This window comes from Vanessa tameamea, chromosome 5 (genome assembly GCF_037043105.1).
Source record: "Vanessa tameamea isolate UH-Manoa-2023 chromosome 5, ilVanTame1 primary haplotype, whole genome shotgun sequence".
NCBI classification, from domain to species: domain Eukaryota; kingdom Metazoa; phylum Arthropoda; class Insecta; order Lepidoptera; family Nymphalidae; genus Vanessa; species Vanessa tameamea.
In genome coordinates this window covers 4,084,784-4,104,326 of record NC_087313.1, presented here as the reverse complement: position 1 = coordinate 4,104,326, position 19,543 = coordinate 4,084,784, and the positions used below count along the sequence as shown (strand labels likewise).

The 19,543-nt window shown below is 31.9% G+C and overlaps 3 protein-coding genes across 3 annotated transcripts in view; 1 reads left to right on the top strand and 2 right to left on the bottom strand.

The window, feature by feature from the left end:
* Jhbp2 (Juvenile hormone binding protein 2) overlaps positions 1–19,543 on the bottom strand; it is a 178,563-nt gene that overhangs the window by 50,927 nt on the left and 108,093 nt on the right. The window lies entirely within an intron of this gene.
* LOC113392703 (circadian clock-controlled protein daywake-like) overlaps positions 4,505–19,543 on the top strand; it is a 31,582-nt gene continuing 16,543 nt past the window's right edge. Inside the window, exons 1-4 of the mRNA XM_064220818.1 lie at positions 4,505–4,801; positions 10,478–10,569; positions 14,511–14,659; positions 16,651–16,784. Coding sequence (XP_064076888.1) covers positions 4,747–4,801; positions 10,478–10,569; positions 14,511–14,659; positions 16,651–16,784 — 430 coding nt within the window. The 5' untranslated portion in view covers positions 4,505–4,746. The remainder of the gene's footprint in view (positions 4,802–10,477; positions 10,570–14,510; positions 14,660–16,650; positions 16,785–19,543) is intronic.
* On the bottom strand, positions 10,704–11,921 carry LOC135194801 (uncharacterized protein DDB_G0284459-like). The gene is made up of 2 exons (XM_064220770.1): positions 11,767–11,921; positions 10,704–11,603 (listed from the first exon to the last, which is right to left on the bottom strand). Exons 1-2 carry the CDS (start codon positions 11,815–11,817, stop codon positions 10,704–10,706), a joined length of 951 nt encoding a protein of 316 aa, XP_064076840.1. The 5' UTR covers positions 11,818–11,921.

The window sequence follows — 19,543 nt, the reverse complement described above, 5'->3', positions numbered from 1 at the left end:
CGAACCTTTCTTCGGTTAAAAATACTTTTATCAGAATTTAGTGTAACATTTTTTTCCCAACAGTATGGTAAGATCAAATAACGTCCAGCACACCTATTTACTATAAACGACATTTATAAATAAGAAAAGTAGGACCTTCCTTGGCAACGTAGGAAAAAAGGAATGACATACACAATTTAAGGGCAAAATCTAAATGTATATAGAATGAAGCCCTTTCGTAAAGTTATTGTGATCGTTTGATGACACTATTACGTAAATATCCATAGCGAGTAAGATCTTATTTCTGCGGTTGCAAATACTCCACAAGCTGCCGGATCGCCTTGACCACGTGTTGCCTCACCGCGCCGCTCGCTGTCGGAAACGGAATTAATGACATTCGATACCTGGTTTAGGAAATGAGAGAGGTTTTGCTGACTAAACTATTTTAAGGAACACTTTACTAACCTAATATAAATGATCAAAGGAATTCGAATCACACAATTAAAAATTATTATGATTAGTTTTATTATTCTCTAGTAACAATTAAGTGTAGTATCAGCCAGTAATTTTCCCACAGTTGGGCAAAGTCTTTTCCCCACTTGGAGATAAGGTATGAAATTTATTTCAACACGTAGATCCAATGCGTGTTGTTTAAACGTTATGTTCACGTTCACCATCGATGTATATATTTATATAAAAATTGTTTGTGAGTGTGACTGTTTTATGGCATAAGTAGTCGGTTGGGCAAATGATTCTCCTGATCTTACCATCAGGAGATTATTATACCATACTATTCATATCGCCAATGTGCCACCAGTCTCAGGAACTAAGATGTTATGTTCCTCGTGCCTGAAGTTAGACTGACTCACTCACCCTACACGTCGGAACAAACGTACTATGTATTGCTGGTTGCTGGTAGGATATATGATGTGCAAGTGGTACCTACCGAGACAGGGTTGCACAAAACCTAACCACCAAGTAAAATACCGATTAGACAGTTGTAGGAGACATGTTGAATATTTTACATAAAACAATAGGATTTATACGAATGTGAGAGTTCGAGTGTACGTGAAATCTTGCCAATTAGCCAGAAATTGAACTTGGTGGTAGGGCTTTGTGTAAGCCCGTCTGGGTAGGTACCACCCACTTATCAGATATTCTACCGCCAAATAACAGTACTCTGTATTGTTGTGTTCCGGTTAGAAGGGTGAGTGAGCCAGTGCAATCACAGGCACAAGGGACATAACATCTTAGTTCTCGAGGTTGGTGGCGCATAGGTGATGTAAGGAATGGTTAATATTTCTTACAGCGCCTTTGTCTATGGGCGGTGGTGACCACATACCATCAGGTGGCCCATATGCTCGTCCGCCAACCAATGCCATAAAAAATTCTCCAACTAGCGGGCATTAATACGCTTACACGGGGAGAGCGTGGGGTTCGACATATAGCGAGGAAAGAAGAAATCAAAGGTTTTATAATGTGAAAGTTCAATGTCACAATAACAATTATTGTACTTGTGGGTCGCCCGCGAAACTTCGCGTTTATTCAACCGATTTTTACAAATTTCGAAACCTATGACAGGTTTGTTTTGATTGATTTTGTTCAACGTAAACTGACGACGTCCGTTTGCACGTTTTACATTAACCAGGCCATACACACGGCCAGTAACTTTTAAAATTAATTATTTTTGAAACCGTAACAATACAGAAAATGCTATTAATATATAAGATGAATCGAGAGTTTATTATAAATGAAAAAGACTGACAAAAATTGTGAAAGGTACTTTCAAATTACAAATAAACTATAATTCATAATCTTTTAGGTCAGTGTGCTAATGATTTAATTCGAATTGGACAGTTATTTTAAAACCAATTTATTCATAATTTTTCGATAGTTTACAAACTGGCTAGATTTCATATAATATAACGGTCCTTAAAATTAACCAGTAACCTTTATACAAATGTATGAAACCTTTGATTGCGGGAAAGAGACAACAATAACTACAACTATTGAACCAAATGATATTGTTTGTTTATAAATTTTATAGATTTGGTAGGGCTTTGTGTAAAGCCATTAGTAGGTACCATTCATTAAATATTCTACCACCACACAGCTATACTTTGTATAGTTGTGTATCAGTTTAAGTACAGGGACAAGGGACATAATATCTTTGTTCCCAAAGTTGCCAGTACACAGCCGATGTAAGGAATGGTTAATATTTTTTACGGCGCATCAAGTGGCCTATTAAGTCGTCCCCTTAACTGTTGCTTAAAAAGTCGTTGTTGATAACGGAAGAGTTAGTAAAAACGGCTCCTCTCAAAGGCTTGCTTGGAGAATTAAGCACGTTACATCGGAATTACATTATATGTGTTTCAAGATTGATATCAAAGTTATTGACTATAAATTTTGAAGTCATACTTAATTACTGAATATTAATATATTTTGAATACCAATATATTATCATGTACATTATAGGTGTTAGATTCATTCATTGATATTGTAAATTGATTATAGTTTTATACGAAATTTATGAATGTCCATATAATATGAGTTTTAAAAAAATGTTTAAATGATAAAAGATTAAAAATAATGTATTAGTTATTTAACAGAACAATTTATTTACCTCGTTGCAACCGTTGATAAATGTATTCACCATTCACCCTTGCGTTTAAATAGCCCGTTACTGAATTTGTCCAAATCGTTATTTTTATAAATTGTATTCTAACTTCACATATAAAAAGTTATTTTAAGAGAAATACTTGATATGTTTTGGGAAAACACTTCCAATAATTATGGAGAGGAAATGTCGATAATTTCTGCATAAGTAAAGTAAGAAAAACCTTCTCATTTAATAATAAAAATGCAATCAAATGTAAGTCAACCTTAAGTAAATGTTTTTGGCTGAATCTCGTGTTGAAAATCTGTTTTAATAAATGATTACTAATTTCTATGTAATAATACTCATATTTGATTTTCGTGACAGGCCTTAACAGTTGAATGAAAATGGAAATTATTGTTCATTTCTGTATAATTATATAATGTAAAAAAAAGAATTCGAGGGACATAAAGAAACGCAAAATGTTAACGCGAGCTTTTGTCGCGTTGAATTCTTTGAACGAAACTATTGAAATAAACTTAATTATTTACATTGAACATGGGAGTTGGTGTGTATTTCATAAAAAAAAAACTTGTAGTAAGAAGAAAACATTTTATTGAGTGCCTTCATAACCTTGATCTATAAGTGCACAAGCATTCGCACGAGTTATTTACACAAAACGAGCAAATTTGGCATTTTTTCCACGTAGAATCCATTTGATTACTAAGTAAATTGCGAAACCGCAGATAAATAGTGCTTTATGTTCATTATCGACGTGAAAAACAAACCTGTCAAAAACAAACTAACATAATATCATGGACCTACCTATTGTGTACTTCTTACCTTTGTAATCAACTCTTTAACTAAATGATGTTTGCAAGAGACTCTCTTAGCAACAGGATAACAAGATCTCTTGCAATCGTATTTTGTTTTTTTTTTTCTGTAATTCGCGGGCCGAGATGGCCCAAATGTTAGAACACTTTAATCTTATCCGATGATTGTGGGTTCAAACAAAACAAATTTTTCACTTGCTTACTTTATTTAAAAACTAGCAAACTATTGATCTTGTGCTAGGCATGCGTCGAATATAAATTTGTCACATGATTTTATCCATCAACCCTCATTAAAACAGCGTGGTAGAATAAACTCTAAGCATTCACTACAAAAAGGAAAGGAGGCCTCAGTTCAGCAGTGTGATATTCAGAACTTTTTTTACTTTACAGTAATTTACGTAATAAAGATTATTTACGTTTATGTGAGTACCTACTTTATTCTAATTGTTACCATGGAGTACGGTAAGATATAAGTAACACCACATAATAGTTGCACAGCCATGTATTTGCACCTTATTCTGTTAAAAAGAAAGAGGAACCTAATTTTGACTTCATTGCTGATTTAGTTATATATTCCAATTGTATTTTAAGCGTTAATACGACATGAACTGTAAAAAAACGTTAATGAATAGCCAATGTTGACAACCTGTCAGTCTACTGACCAGACATTTTAAATTGATACAAAATATATTTTATGTACAAACAGATCTGTTACATATTTTTCGATATGAGTTCTGTATGATGTGAGTTATATTATATATACATAACATTAATTAAATAATTGTTTATATGTTTGTTACCGTAATACTTCAAATGAAATTTTGATCGATGTTGGACGACTTAAAATTTTCATTGACTTTTTGATAACAGAAACGTAAAGGGTAGATTGGTATCGTGAAACAAAATTTATAGTAGAGTAGAAATTACGTGAGCAAAGATGCAATAAATAGCTTAAGTAAGTAATAACTTTATACAGCATTTTCCGTTTCTTGTACAAAATGACCGTACCAGTAACCAGAACGCAGCAACGTGACTCAGTCACGTGTTTGACTTAGATTATTTAAGGATAGTTAACTTCCACCTGCAACATCGGAAACCATTCCAAAACCTAACGCCAACCATCTCTTTTTAAAATAAGTGATAAGAGGAGGAAAGCGATAAAACATTGGGCAAAGGCTTTTCAAATCCCGTGTACTAAGACATTCACATGTCCTTAGTGTAGTGTTGGCTGGTGGTGGAGTGTTGTGAAGGCGCAGTGCCGGTCCACACCGCGACTCGGCTGGGCGAACCCGCGATTGATTTCCACACGAGTGCGTTTTACGAAATTGTTGTGCAAGTATGCTGACCACTGCGGTGATCCTGTTAGCGCTGCAGCTCGCTACAGCCGAAATACGTGAGTTGAAAATTCAAATTACTTTCTTTTTTTTTTTTAATTTATTTTACAGCTTGACTTTTATCAAAACATTTGAACTACAACTAAAAAGTTTTAATTATAATGTCATTGGCTTGTTTTAAATGTTACGTGTAACGGTTTAATTTTAATAAAGGTAAAATGATAAAGAAAATAATTAAGGGTCTATCATTACGATTTAAGAATATTTAATTGTTCATTTCAGTACAATTATATTCCTTAAGTTAATTAAAAAAATATTAAGAAAAGTAAAGCTAAGCGAAGAAGTTATAGAAAATATCGCTCTAAACTATTTTTCAATAAATATACATCATGTCGTTAGGTCAAGAGGAATCATGTTTCAGTGCAATTATCTAACGAAAATCAAAACTATGATTTCTTAATATGTAAATTGTACCGAAATAATTGAATATATTGATTTTTTTTTATTACCATAAAAGACCATGGATAATAATTAATAGCTGATTTGTGAATATTCAAATTTAAACTTTATTTCGAAAATTATAAGACGCATTATTCCATACAAAATTTAAAAATATATAGTTATTGCTATGATGATGAATTTCAAAGTATACAATAATTTATAGACATACTTTAACTCGTAATTAAAATAACCTCTAAGTTTACCGCATTTTATCGCTATTTGAAAGAAAAGTACAAAAAGAAAGACTTGGTAAAGCGGGTAGTTTTGAAATGGCGTTTTTGTCATAATATTTCTATACGTCACGGTTTTTACAAAAATAAACCTCAAGTTCCATGTTGCAAATTTGGACTAAGCAGCTAGTCTCATCTATAAAATCCAATAAAAGTCAACTGTAAATGTCCCTCTGCTAGACTAGACCACTTCACCTCTAAAGAGTAAGATTTGGAGTTCATTAATTACTATACAATCGTTATTTTGACGAGCAAATATAGCTGACGGTCAGTGGTCATTATCACACATCGCCAATGCTTCACCATATATATATCCATTATGCTTGTAGTTATATTGGCTCGCTCACCCTTCAAATCGGAACACAAAACATTTTCTGTTTGGCGGTAGAATCTATGATGGTACGGACTTAAACAAAGCCTTACTGCAAAATGTATGTAAGTGTGATACAAAAATAATAGCTGTATACGTAAATGAGTCGGTCTGTAATGTAAAAAACTCTGGTTTTTTGTTCGATAAACGTTAAATCGTAAAGACACAGATTGCTAGAGTTTATTTCAAGTAGGTGATGTCTCAAGACTATAATAACTAGCGACCGCACCCGGCTTCTCACGAGTGAAATTTATCAAAAAAGAAAACGATATAAATATATATTTACATCATATAGCACGCAGGAATCATGTAGTTACTACTTACGACTAGTGATTTTATTTTCAGAATTGAATCAGTTTCGGAGATTACGCCTACATACGAACAATAAAATTTTACTTTTACTAATTGCAAAAATGATGAATTTAAGGATAAAAAACTTTATTTAAAGAAGAATTTTTAATATTAATGTCTTAACAATATACAAATAAGAATTATAAATTGTTACTGTATAAATCGTGACCGCGTTGAATGGTGGCAAGAATGCTCGCAGCTTGGCCCCTTTTAAGAATCGCAATTTTAAGGATTCAACGTAATATGTTCCTTATAAATATCCACAGCTGGGATAAAGCATTTTTCAGAAGTTATGCAGCTTATTTCCAACACATTCTTGCAGTACGGTTTGGTTACATATAGCAGATTTTCATCCGACATACGATGCAGGTTACCTTACGATTTTTCCAACTCAATATCTTTATTTATTTACTTTCTAAATTTTTATTTATCTTTTTCTCTATTTAATACCACGCGCTTGCGACGTTTTATTAAACAGTAACACGTATTAATTCACGTTTTCTGTTATTGACAATATTTGAAAGCGATAATGTTTATAACATTTATAGCATTATTAAGCATAAAGATTTATTATTACTATATTTATTAAGTGAAACGAGATGGTCCCGTGCATAGAACACGTGGATTTCAAACAAAGATCGTTACAAATCCGGGCACTAGTGTTTTTTTAATATGTATCCAATCCAATCCAATGTTTTTTATAATTCATCTTGTGACGACGATTGGGTCTCGACGACGAAGGAAAACATAATGAGGCAACCTTCATGTGCCTGGTGTATTATGTATCCAACCCGCACTGAAGTGTGTATGTGTGTTGTGTAATATATGTACAACATTTCTAGTTAATAGATAAGGAATCCATTGCCAGTCTGGATATATACACGTGTTAATTTTAACTATTACACTAGTGACACGGCTTGACGTCGCACGGGTGTAACTTATTTATAAAGAAAATGAGAAGTGCTTAATAAGAACATGTCAAGTGGGTAGACTTATATTATGTGGTTTACTTATTTATTTATTCGTTTATGTCGCTAATGAGAAATCTTCTTTTCCCTGTCCGTGACTCTATCTATCTTATCTATTATTCGTCACCTGATCGTTTACATTCATGTCTGTCATATATATGTATATACTACACTACCACCGGTTTGGCAAACAATACCCTGACCTGAGACTTGACTTTAATATCGTTTGGCATATATATATAGAAAATCATATCAGTAGATTTAATAAATACATTCAATCCCTCTAAGAGCCGAGATGACACAGTGGTTCGAACGCGTGCATCTTAACCGATGATTGAGGGTTCAAACCCAAGCAAGAAACATTGAATTTTCATGTGCTTAATTTGTGTTCATAATTCATCTCGTGCTCGGCGGTGAAGGAAAACATCCTGAGGAAACTCGCTTGTGTGTAAATTCAATGAAATTTTGCCACATGTGTATCTAGCAACCCGCATTCGAGCAGCGTGGTAGAATATGCTCCAAACATACTCCTCAAAGGGAGAGGAGGCCTTAGCCCAGCAGTGGGAACTTTACAGACTGTTACTGTGTATTCGATTCTTACTAATATCCATATAATTTACAATAAAACAATATTTATTTTAACATGAATATAAGGCCTTCATAATGTGTACAAAAAGTAAATGATATCTGTGTTGATTATTGAGAGACGGTATGTTGCCATATCGTTGCGCCACGGCCCATTTGCCTATTGTAATATTTAGAAACGCAATATGAAAGTTGATTTATAAAATATACATATATATATATTTATATGTATTAAATACATGGACCAAATATCTCATAATAATTATGTCTAATAAACACATCTATCTATCTATATATTCCAATCAAATAAAGAGTAAAGATAAACAAAACTCTTATTAACATATTTCGCGTGATATTGACACTATAATAGATTAAATAATTCTTGATTTATACTTACATATACATATTTTTTTTATAATACAACACTTAACGAAAATAACTTTACCGAAAATTGCTTAAACGAATATTGTATATTGTTCGAAATCTCTACCAAAGATATCATCGAATGGCGGATGTCGGAATAGGCTTAATGTAATTTAATTAGTGGAAGTTAATTTAATTACAGTTCAAAAGTCCTTGTAATCGCTTTTTCGAAATAGTATGGTTTTGCGTCGATTTTAATGCTGAAATGGAAAATTTATACATATTATAAAATTGTAGTGTCTGTTTGTAATATTAAACTAAACTGCTTTTTACTAAATGCATATGTATACATACACGGTACGTATACCAAAATGGCATTTTTTACAATTTTTGTCTGTCAGTCTGTTTGTTCCGGTTAATCTCTGGAATGGCTGGACCGATTTTTATGGTATTTTCACTGGCAGAAAGCTGATATAATAAGGATATAGGTTCGGAATGTAGATTCTATCGAGAAGAACCGACAAGAAACTCAGTAGTTACTCTTTTTCAACATTTAAAAATACAGTCATGTTAGTTAAATACAATAATATATGTATGTTATATATCCTGCCTGGAAGTCAACAAGCATTAACTCCACGCTTTTTTATCATCTATATAATCTTGTATCAAATAATATGCCTTCTTTACCAATGTATTTTTTACAAATGATTTGAATTTATGAAACGTCAAAGTTAAAAATGATGATGATGAATGATGATGATGATGATGTCATTAATAAAACCGATAGATTGTGCTATTTGTGTCGAAAATTGAATTTTTCTAAAGCCAACTCTCGTCGTGTGTTTGAAACAAACGAGAATCATTCATATTTAACGCGGGTATTACACCTGAGCACTGCTAGTGTAATTATGTTACAATCGCTTATGATGGAATACTTGACTGTTGTTTTAATACGGCGTCCAGCAAAATCATGACATTATTTATTTTGTTATACTGTTTATGATAGCCATGTGTTGATTATTTTTTAATGAATCCTTACCAAATTACGACTATAACCTTGTTTTACAAGTATACGGTAACATTAATTAAAAAGTTTAATAGTATTACGACACGAGTTAAACAATATGTCCTTTTTTGGTTTATTTCATGTGAATTTGTAATATTATTTACACCGAGGACTTAAATAAATATTTTGTTTGACTTAAATAAAAATTTAAATTAGCGGTACAAATCATGACTACGTGTAATGATGACAAGAATGCAGAATTTTAAAGATAAATCGCGATGTTGTGGTCGATAAATTTACCAGTCGTCCTGTAAACTGTAATAAAACGAGATATTATATATTTTAAAAATATTCTTGCATTATTACTTCAAGACCCAAGACAATCTGCTGCAAGCTACAAAACAGTACAAATATATAATTTATTAATATCGTTTTAAATACCCGAAAATAAAAATATATTGATTGAGACGAACTGTTACAATTGGATTCCGTACTGAAAACTCTGAAACTATACCAATTATTTGTTCTTAATGTATACGAGTATAATTAGTATGCACTAAGACAAACAACTGGTTGAAAACTAGAAAACTAGCCTTACGGTGTTTATTAGCGATGCCACGCTGATGTAACGTCTAACCGAACCTGTTTTCATTCAAGACATGGATTGGGGTCGTACATTGTTGTTGCATTAACGTGAAATATTATTTGTAATTTCGTAGTTTTTGTTATCACTGCGGTTGAGCGTTAATCAAATGTGATTTGAGCGCTCTTGTTTATGTTAAATTCACTCTTCAATGATTCTACTCCCAAACAACGTTAGTTTATATTACGGTCTATTGGTTTGAATGAAGAGAGAGCCAGGCAAAAGGAACGTACTGTATCATAGTGTGTTGCTGGTAATGAAAATATGCACGCACGCTGAATTAAAAAATGGAAACTAAAAATAGGATACACGAAAGGCATGGACAATATGTTTTTAGAGATATAAATATATAATAAATCATATTATAAGTCAAATATAGTTAATATATTTAAATAAATTATTTTTTCTATTTCTAATTATATGTATAGGATTTTAATGGTGTCTGATCGCAGAAATTCAATACTACATAATACCAAGGTCATCTGTATCAAGGCATGGCTGTAGGAAGATAATGTTTGATTATTTATAGCAACTATGTAACTGAATACTATGTAAAATAATAATACAAAAAACATTTAATCATATTTTACTACAAAAATTATAATAACAATAAAAGTTTATCACACAGTAATAAGTTCTATTATAATAAAATCCCACGACGACAACGAAGTATCCATTTTACTTTTATAATGACTTAAAAATGATTTCATTTTTTCAGCTCCATACATAAAAGTTTGTCAACGGAGCGACCCAAATGTGGACAAATGCATCATAAACTCCGTAGAAGAACTGCGACCGAAAATGATTAAAGTAAGCTAAACACAGTATTCTTATATTAAACGTATTTTTTTATGATTGTAACAATGTTTTTTTTTAAACATTGTGGTTCAGACATTTGTTTTATTATCTAAGTTGTCATGCAAAATGCACAATTTGTGGTTTCATTAGTCATTGGTTGATGATGCTTTCGCTTTTGCTTCAGCATCTACTTCTGTTTTTATCTCATGTTTGTGTTGATCATGTTGGCTTGGTTGATTTGTTGGCGAACCCTGATCGGGCGAAGACGATTGGTCCTTTGAAGGTGAAGATGGTTCATGGTTTGATGGCGATCCTTGATGAGGGGACGTTGAACCTGGATGTTGGGGTGATGGCGATCCTTTGTTTGGCTCAGACGGATGTTGCGGCGGGGCTGGATGTTCCGCAGTTGGGTGCTTAGACGGTTGTGAAGGGGACGGGTGCTTAGCTGGGTGTGATTGATCTTTATTTGGTTTTTCACCAGCAGAAGCACTTGATAAGGAGGCTGAAACAGACTTGGAAGCATCTAATACATAAATGTCTTCTGTATTACCCGGTTTAGATGTGCCAACGCTCTCCTTTTCATTTAGAGAAGCAACTATGTCAGTATTGGATATTGATGTTGACGCTGAGCTCGTCGCCGATAATCCTTTGCCCCCTTTAGCTGAGGAACCACTAGTGCTAGATGCTTTATTATCGTCTTGCAAAATGATGACTGTTCCATTCTTAACGTTACCGTCTTTTCCATTTTGTGATGGTTTCTTAGAATTATCTTTGGTAAGATCTATTATTATATTAGTTTTCGTGTAAGATGGCGGTCTGCTGTAATGGGCATTTTGGTCAACTTTATTACATCTCTGACATTTAGATCCTCGACATGTATAGCATTCAGGTTTATTTGAACTGCCTGGCTGTTGGTACGGATAGGGCACGAATTCCACAGGATTATTTTGATTTGGATACTGTATTGTGACGTTTGTACGGTTAGGTATTTTGATTTCCACCACCGTGCTTCGCCCTTTGCAGACGTCTGCTTGAGCGATGTTAACCTGCAATTAATAAATTACAAATAAACTTATCTTACAATATGTTGAAATATAATAATAAAATAAGAAATTAATCTCAGAATTATATTAAATTACCTATAATACTTTATAAAGTTTAAAAAATACTTTAAGTAATAAATAAATTTAGGTTATTTCGAAATCTTACCACAAAAACTAGCGCAGTTGCAACAAGTATAACCGCTCTATACAACCCCATATTTGTCTGAGTTCCCAAGATAACGTTGCACAAGCCTTTTATACATAACTTACATACTCAGATAGGATAACAGTGTCTTTTGTCATGGCTGTCTGATTCATTCGTCGATGTTTTATCAAAAATGTTTAAGGCACGTATGTTTTTTTTTTAATGTATTCGCATTTATGTTATCGTCAGGTGTTATGGTAAGAAATGTGTCGTCGTTAGTAATATTATATTTTTCACACGAGTTACCGTTTAAATTAGATACTATGAGTATGCAAAACGTGTACAATTGTTTGTTTATGTTAGTTCTAGTTCGAGGTATGTTTTCAAACAATTTATTTTCTGACGTCTTTTCAGCCAATTAGAGGAACCGTTTTCTATTGTGTTAAGCAAGTTAATTCCTAACTTATCTCTTGGGCGGATCGATGTATTGTTAATACTTTAAATATTTATGGAATTGATTCATAAGTACACGCGAAAGGTAATATTCAACATTCTATATAATAATATCATGGATTTATTTAAAACTCTTTATTTCAAATTGATTAAGTTTGATTATTTGATTTGAGTGTTATGACGTTTTATTATTTAAAATACAAATTAAATTTTAAAATAATTAGATATATTGATGTTAATAAACGTTTGTGTACTAATTTTATAAATATATTTAGGGATCATTAAACTATAACACTCACTTAGTAAATAATGTGTTTTTTTTTATTGCTCTGTTATTTTTTCTATTTTGTTTTCATACATTTTTATATTTATTATAATACATTATAGTGTCAAAAATTTAAATAATTTAAACATCTTTGTCGTTTAATTACAAGTATTCCTTACATGAACATACATAGGAAATTCTATTATTTTTTCTATCCTTGGAAATTGATTATGTTGGGAATGAAAAGATGGTCTTGTCATTTCTTTGTTATATTGAACATTAAAAAAAAAAACTACAATGTCTATCGTACGGATATTTGCATTTCCGATGAGATGATAGTTTCAACTTTGACTACCAGTAATGATAAACTCGATGAAATGCTTTTATATTCAATAAAATAATTTGAAATTCAATTTGTTGCATTGATAAAATCTTTATACCCAAAGTTGTGAGCACGAATCAATAAAATTTAAGGTCAGTGATCTTAAATCAAGAGTACTTTCAATTATTTTAGGAGCTGATCGCTATTGGATATAATAAAAAGATATATTTTAAAACGAATTCGAAAGTATGTCATTGTCATTATGTTTCATAATATAAGTAAAGTATGTCGCGATGACAGTGGAAATGTAAACAAAACTGCTTGCAGTTTGTTTGATTTGCTAATTAAATCTTAATGACCTATAAACATTATAGTATTCAATATTCCTAAATGATATTATAAAATCGAAAGTGAATTCGTTTGTATGCTTTCGTGTCTCACTTGACCGATCATGAAGTTTAGCATTATACGTTATCAGGTTGTAGAAATGCTGACGGAAAATTGTACTGAACATATACCATATGTTTAATATGACTTAACATTGAAAATATAAGTTATACAGTTTACAATGGAACGTATAAAATGTCGGCAGTTTAAAATCTTTCGGTTGGGTTAGATTAGAGTGATTTTTCTTTTTAATTTAACTGATATTCACTTCGAAAATTTATAATCTACTGAATAATAATGTCTTAAATTGTAAGCAGTATGTGTCTTTCACCATGCTGTATACATTATGATTGCATGGAAAGCTGGCTAGCAGCATTTCTTCATTGAATCACAATTCCTATTCTCTCAGTGAACAATTTACTATATCTCCTGGCCTGGTATTTAGAGCAATCAATGAGACATTGAGGAATTGACAGAGGAATATATCATCTATATACTATGTGTAAGAACCGAGATGGCCCAGTGGTTAGAACGCGTGCATCTTAACCGATGGTTGCGGGTTCAAACCCAGGCAAGCACCACTGAATTTTCACGTGTTTAATTTGTGTTTATAATTCATCTCGTGCTCGGCGGTAAAGGAAAACATCGTGAGGAAACCTGCATGTGTCTAATTTTAATGAAATTCTGTCACATGTGTATCCACCAACCCGCAATGGAGCAGCGTGGTGGAGTGTGCACCAAGCCTTCTCCTCAAAAAAGGAGAGGTGGCCTTAGCCCAGCAGTGGGAAGTTTACAGGCTGTTAATGCAATACTATGTTGCAGAAATGTTTTTTGCACTTTTACCCCTAAATCTAATATAATTTGTAATTATAGAAGCAATTTGAAATGTTGATATATATAATTTAGTTTTTTTACAATGTAAATATTAAAACATTGTTATGTTAATACAAATACAAATAACTGTATTTCTTAAAATTATTATACGATTATAAATATACACAGTATATCTAAATTGTTTATTATTCATGTTACAGAATTAATTTACATACATGCATACTGCCTCATAAATACATATGCCTACATATGCCTACTGCTCCATAATGAAATTTGATTTCTAAAATTAACTTCAAATAAGTCGAGTATATTCTTCTAGGTCAGTTCAATGATAATTTGAATATGGCAATTTTTACTATTTGCTTTGAGAATCCTCTATACGGTATTGCATATTGGTATAAATTCAACTCGGTCAGATAACGATACTCATAGAATACGGTCAAAAATAAGCATTGATTTTCATATTTTAAGTTTTATAGAACATGTTTATTTTTTTAATTTCAGGGCATACCCGAACTTGACGTGCCAGGTATTGAACCCTTGAGTCTAGGCCAAATAGCGCTCGCTCGTGGGCCTCAAGGTGCCAAGTTAACTGCCGTCGTCAACGACGTAAAAGTTAGGGGACCCAGCAACTTTATCATACAGGAGCTAAAGTGAGTATCTTTAATTTTTGTATTCTAATTAAATATTAGTATAATTAAAAAAAATACTGTAAACAAAGTCATGATTGCGGGTTCAAACCAAGGTAAGCATCTCTAAATTTTTCTGTGCTTAATTTGGTTTGTACTTTGTGCAAGCCCGCTTGGGTAGGTATCACCTACATCTGATATTTATACGGCAAATAACAATACTTCGTATTCTTGTAAACGATCGCCTCTTCCTTTATCATATTACAATTGTATTTATAATTAATCCCATGTTTACGGATTATTATTTAATATTAGGCATTTGTCGGATGAAAGTCTGCTGTCTGCTCACGTGTAATTCCATTAATGATGAAATTTGCATTGGAAAATCATGGTGGAATACTTCTAAACCATCTTCTTTATACAAGACGAGTCCTTTACATAGCAATAAGATATTCACAGGCTGTTACAATTAGTACATTGTAAGCATAATTTGTTCAATTTCGTAAATAACGGAAGAAAAATCATCCTTAAACGTACATTTTAACTTTCACTTCTTAATAAAGGTTAACATACTCGTATAAGAGAAATGATGTCAAGGTGAATTCTATTGATATATTTTAATTGGATGTTGATTTAAAATTATTGCAAATATATTGCCGTATATAGTTTTATAAGGTAACAATAACTTGTTGTATTATATTTACTATTTATGCATAAAAGTAATTACCAGAATACAGTCGAGATATTCTGTAACAAGAAAGGAATACGATTATGAAATGTCAGAATATGAAATTCGAGATTTACTATAATCATTATAAAATTTAAAGGATGTGTATCGAAAAGGCGTATCACAGTCAGTAAGTCAGTCGTTGTACAATATTTCGCAAGTGAGATACGAAGTGAATTCTAACAGAATCGCACCGCGGTACAATGTTATTAAAGTGATTTTTAAAATACAATCTTTCAAAATACATTGTAGAATGAAATGAGTTCACATATTTGTATACATCGTATGTATTATCTAAAGTTGGAATTGAATAGCTTGTGTAAAGATAAAAACATGTTTATGTATGCGCTGTATTTACTTAAAACGTACTAGTTGTGAGTGTACCAAATAAATAAATAACCGAGTAATGCACGTTATATTACTGGTAAACCTGTCATAAGTTGGACATAGTTATATGTTTTTAAACTTATGCAGTTCTTGCTTCAGTTTACGGAACTTTGAACACATTGTTTTTAGTTCTATTTTTTGCTGGTTTTGTTCGTTCGAAGATGTTTCAAGCTGAGAGCTAGACAAAGAAGAGACACGCTTAAGTCATGCATATTCTGAGCAAGCACTCCCAGATTCTCATCCATCTGTGCAAGTTCACTTTACCGCTGAACATAAGTTGAATTATAAACACAAATTAAGAACATTCATTTAGTTTGAACTCAGATTATATTTGACGTCTTGTAACCAATGGGCCATCTCCGATAAGTATATGAAAACATTACCCTCCTAGTGCAGCCGGTTAAAATCACTAGTTCTAGCCACGGGATACTGATACTGTCTTATGTCTATGTCTATATCTTAGTAAGTGAGCTCTAGAATCAAGTAAGTAATTAAATCGACTCTCCTCTGAGCGCACATTTATAGAGTGGCTATTGGTTTTAGTTCCTCATTTCATTCACTCCGACACGACGGATAAAACCCTATTTTTTTTTGTTAAATATATTTTTCATTTAAATATTGTTTTGTTTTTATTTACGAAATATAACCCTTTTTTGCTAATATAATTTATACAATTTCAAAACACGAAAATATACATAACTTTATGAATTACTCCCGTATCAATACCTACCTATACGTGTATAAATTACAACAACAACATTTTTATGATTAATTATAAAACGACAAAACTTACTTTGTGAACAACAAATAATACGAACAGTTATATCAAAACCCTACTAATATGTATTTGGAAAATCTTTGTATGTAATTTTGCTAACAGCCGCTTTTGTTTGCATTACAGGTCAGACTTAGATAGAAACCGGTTTGATTTCAAACTTCTACTACCTAGACTCGACTTTGCGGGGAAGTACAAGATGGATATACAAGTACTGCTCTTGAGATTGCAGGGAAAGGGCAATATAACAGGATCTTTCAGTAAGTATAATGAAACTAGCTGACAGCTTAACTTGATGGATGCCTAGAAGGGCTTTGTGCAAGCCCTTCTAGGTACCCGTCAGATATTCTACCACCAAATAGTAATACTTAGTATTGTTGTGTTGCGGTTTGAAGGATGAGCCAGTGTCACTACAGACACAAGGGACGTAACATCTTATTGCCCAAGCTTGGTGGCGCATTGGCGATGTAAGGAATGGTTATTGGTGAAATTTCTTAAAACGCTATATGACAGCAATGTCTGTGGGTAATGGTGACCACTTACCATCCTGTGGTCCATTTGCCCGTCCACCTGCCTATATCATAAAATATAAATAAACTAAGCGAGGATTCATCCGCGTTACTGCGCGGTACTCGAGAGTTGTAGCGTGGTTTTATATTCTTAAATAACTAAATTTATGACTCTTCATATTAATCCATTTAGGGCTATCTTATGCTAATAATAATAATGGATTTTCTCCGTCAAATCATCCGGGCAGATCCTGATATTAACGTTTTCAAACACGTAATAAAATTAAGAATATTATTGAAGAAAAGTTTCCTATTAATTTCAACAACTTCCATTCCATTCTGGTTATAGTTTTTTTTCATATATATAATATTAATAAGAATGAACTTTATATCATTAATATTCGAGTATTCTTGCCTACTTTTAAAATAGTTTTTGAAGATGAGCGACATTTTTTATAATTAAAATAATACCTTAAACAACATAAGTCTGGTGTAACATGATCTCAATATGTATGACATTATACTACATGGTTTTAATACCTTATATAACTTAATTTTATAAATATATTTGACTATATTAATATAATAAATAAATAATTCGATTAGTCAAACAATGTTGTTTACACTTTTAAAGACGTATCACTTTGTATGTTACCCAAGTCAGATATTAATTTTAAGTGCTTAGTGATAAGTTGATGGTGTAACTTTTCCAATAAATGAATGAATGAATGATTGAATGAATGAATGAACGAACGAACGAACGAATGTATGAATGAATTAATAAATAAATAAATAAATAAATAAATAAAAATAAATAAATAATCATCTGATTGATTTTATGCATGCAAATTTAAGCATAATATTAAAACAAATTTCAAACTAAAAATAATTTGTTGTTAAAAACGAATATAATTTTATGACTAAAACTAATTGGTGCTTATGTTTTCAATGTTGAATTTACAATGTCTTAAGTTTAACATACTATTTGATTTTAAAATAAAACTAAATTTGTTTAATTTGTTATAAATTTTTCTCAGTTTTTCTCATATCGATGTAGGATTTTTTATCGCCTTTTATGTCTCATCTGATATCAACTCAATCTATCGAAAATTTAATAAATTGGTAATTGAAAAGTTTTTAATAACACGATATATAAAATATCAGAATGTTAGCACTAATAATGCAATAGAACTTTAATTAGTAAATATTTTATGTCTCTCATTTCCAAACAAGATCTCAATTCAATATATATTTTGACAACCCATCAAAACCTTCCTCTCCTCTCCTCACCTAGCCTCACCGCAATAACTCCACTTCAATCCGCTTACAACCTTTTTCCTGCTCACCTCATTATATCACCGTTACAGACACAAACGTTTCATCAATCAAACAATAAGTGTAAATGAATAAAACCCACAGGTTTAAACAATTAGTACTATGATCCGGTAGTAGACGTAACTAGTAGCAAAAACGCTGAACTACCTCGTAACATACTTAACCCGTACCTGCCTATCTTGTCACAAATGTTGCCATTATGATTATTTGCTTGTTGCTATTACAGGTTTTTATATAATAGGCTTAACTTAACTATGTATATTAGTATAGGTACTTAGGTACCGATTTCGCTTTGAATACAACTTTATTTTGGAGGAACTAGATTCCAATGACTATATATTATAATTATACATGGTAAGCAAAAATATATTTTTGCTTACCATGCTAACTAGACAGATAGACAAGTTTTTGCGAAACCCCAAAAATACAAATTGTATTGGTAAAGGTATAAATTTTTAAACTGGTTTACGACTATAAATTCGCTAAACATATTTATAATATTAGTTAAGTTGGCATCTGGTAAGGTTAGTTTTCTATTACGGGTAATAAACATTAATAGGTATCTAAAATCAGTCGATAAATGACTGAGGTATAACCTAACATTGTTCCTAACGCTATTTTTATAAGATACTACTTATATCACTATTATTGAAACATTCGATGTATTGAATTGTCACGTAAACTAAATTATTTTTTGAATATTTTCAACATTACATTACGTCACGCGTTTTGTGTTCTTTTTTATATCCATAACTATTAATTTATAATAATATTCTAGCTTTTGATAATGGACAATTGCCGATAGTAGCCAGACCGGCAAATGGCACTTGATGGTAAGTGGTTACAAATGTCGATAGACATTATATAATATGCGCTAATGCAGAGTAACCTTGGAAACAATGATGTCCCTTGTGCACTGGCCAGTTACAATGGCTTAGTTACTCTTCATATCGAAACAGAGCAAACTCTTGCTGTTTGGCGGTAGAATATGTGATCAATGGTGGTACTACCCATTGACAAACAAGACTGTCTGTAGTCTTGCATGAAGCCCTACCGACAAGTAGTTCTAAGATGCACGGGAATTCACTTTTAAAATATATATCAGTCTATATATTTTTTTACTTTTGTTTACAATTTATGAAGTTACCTCATTAATTCAATCATAACTGTAATCT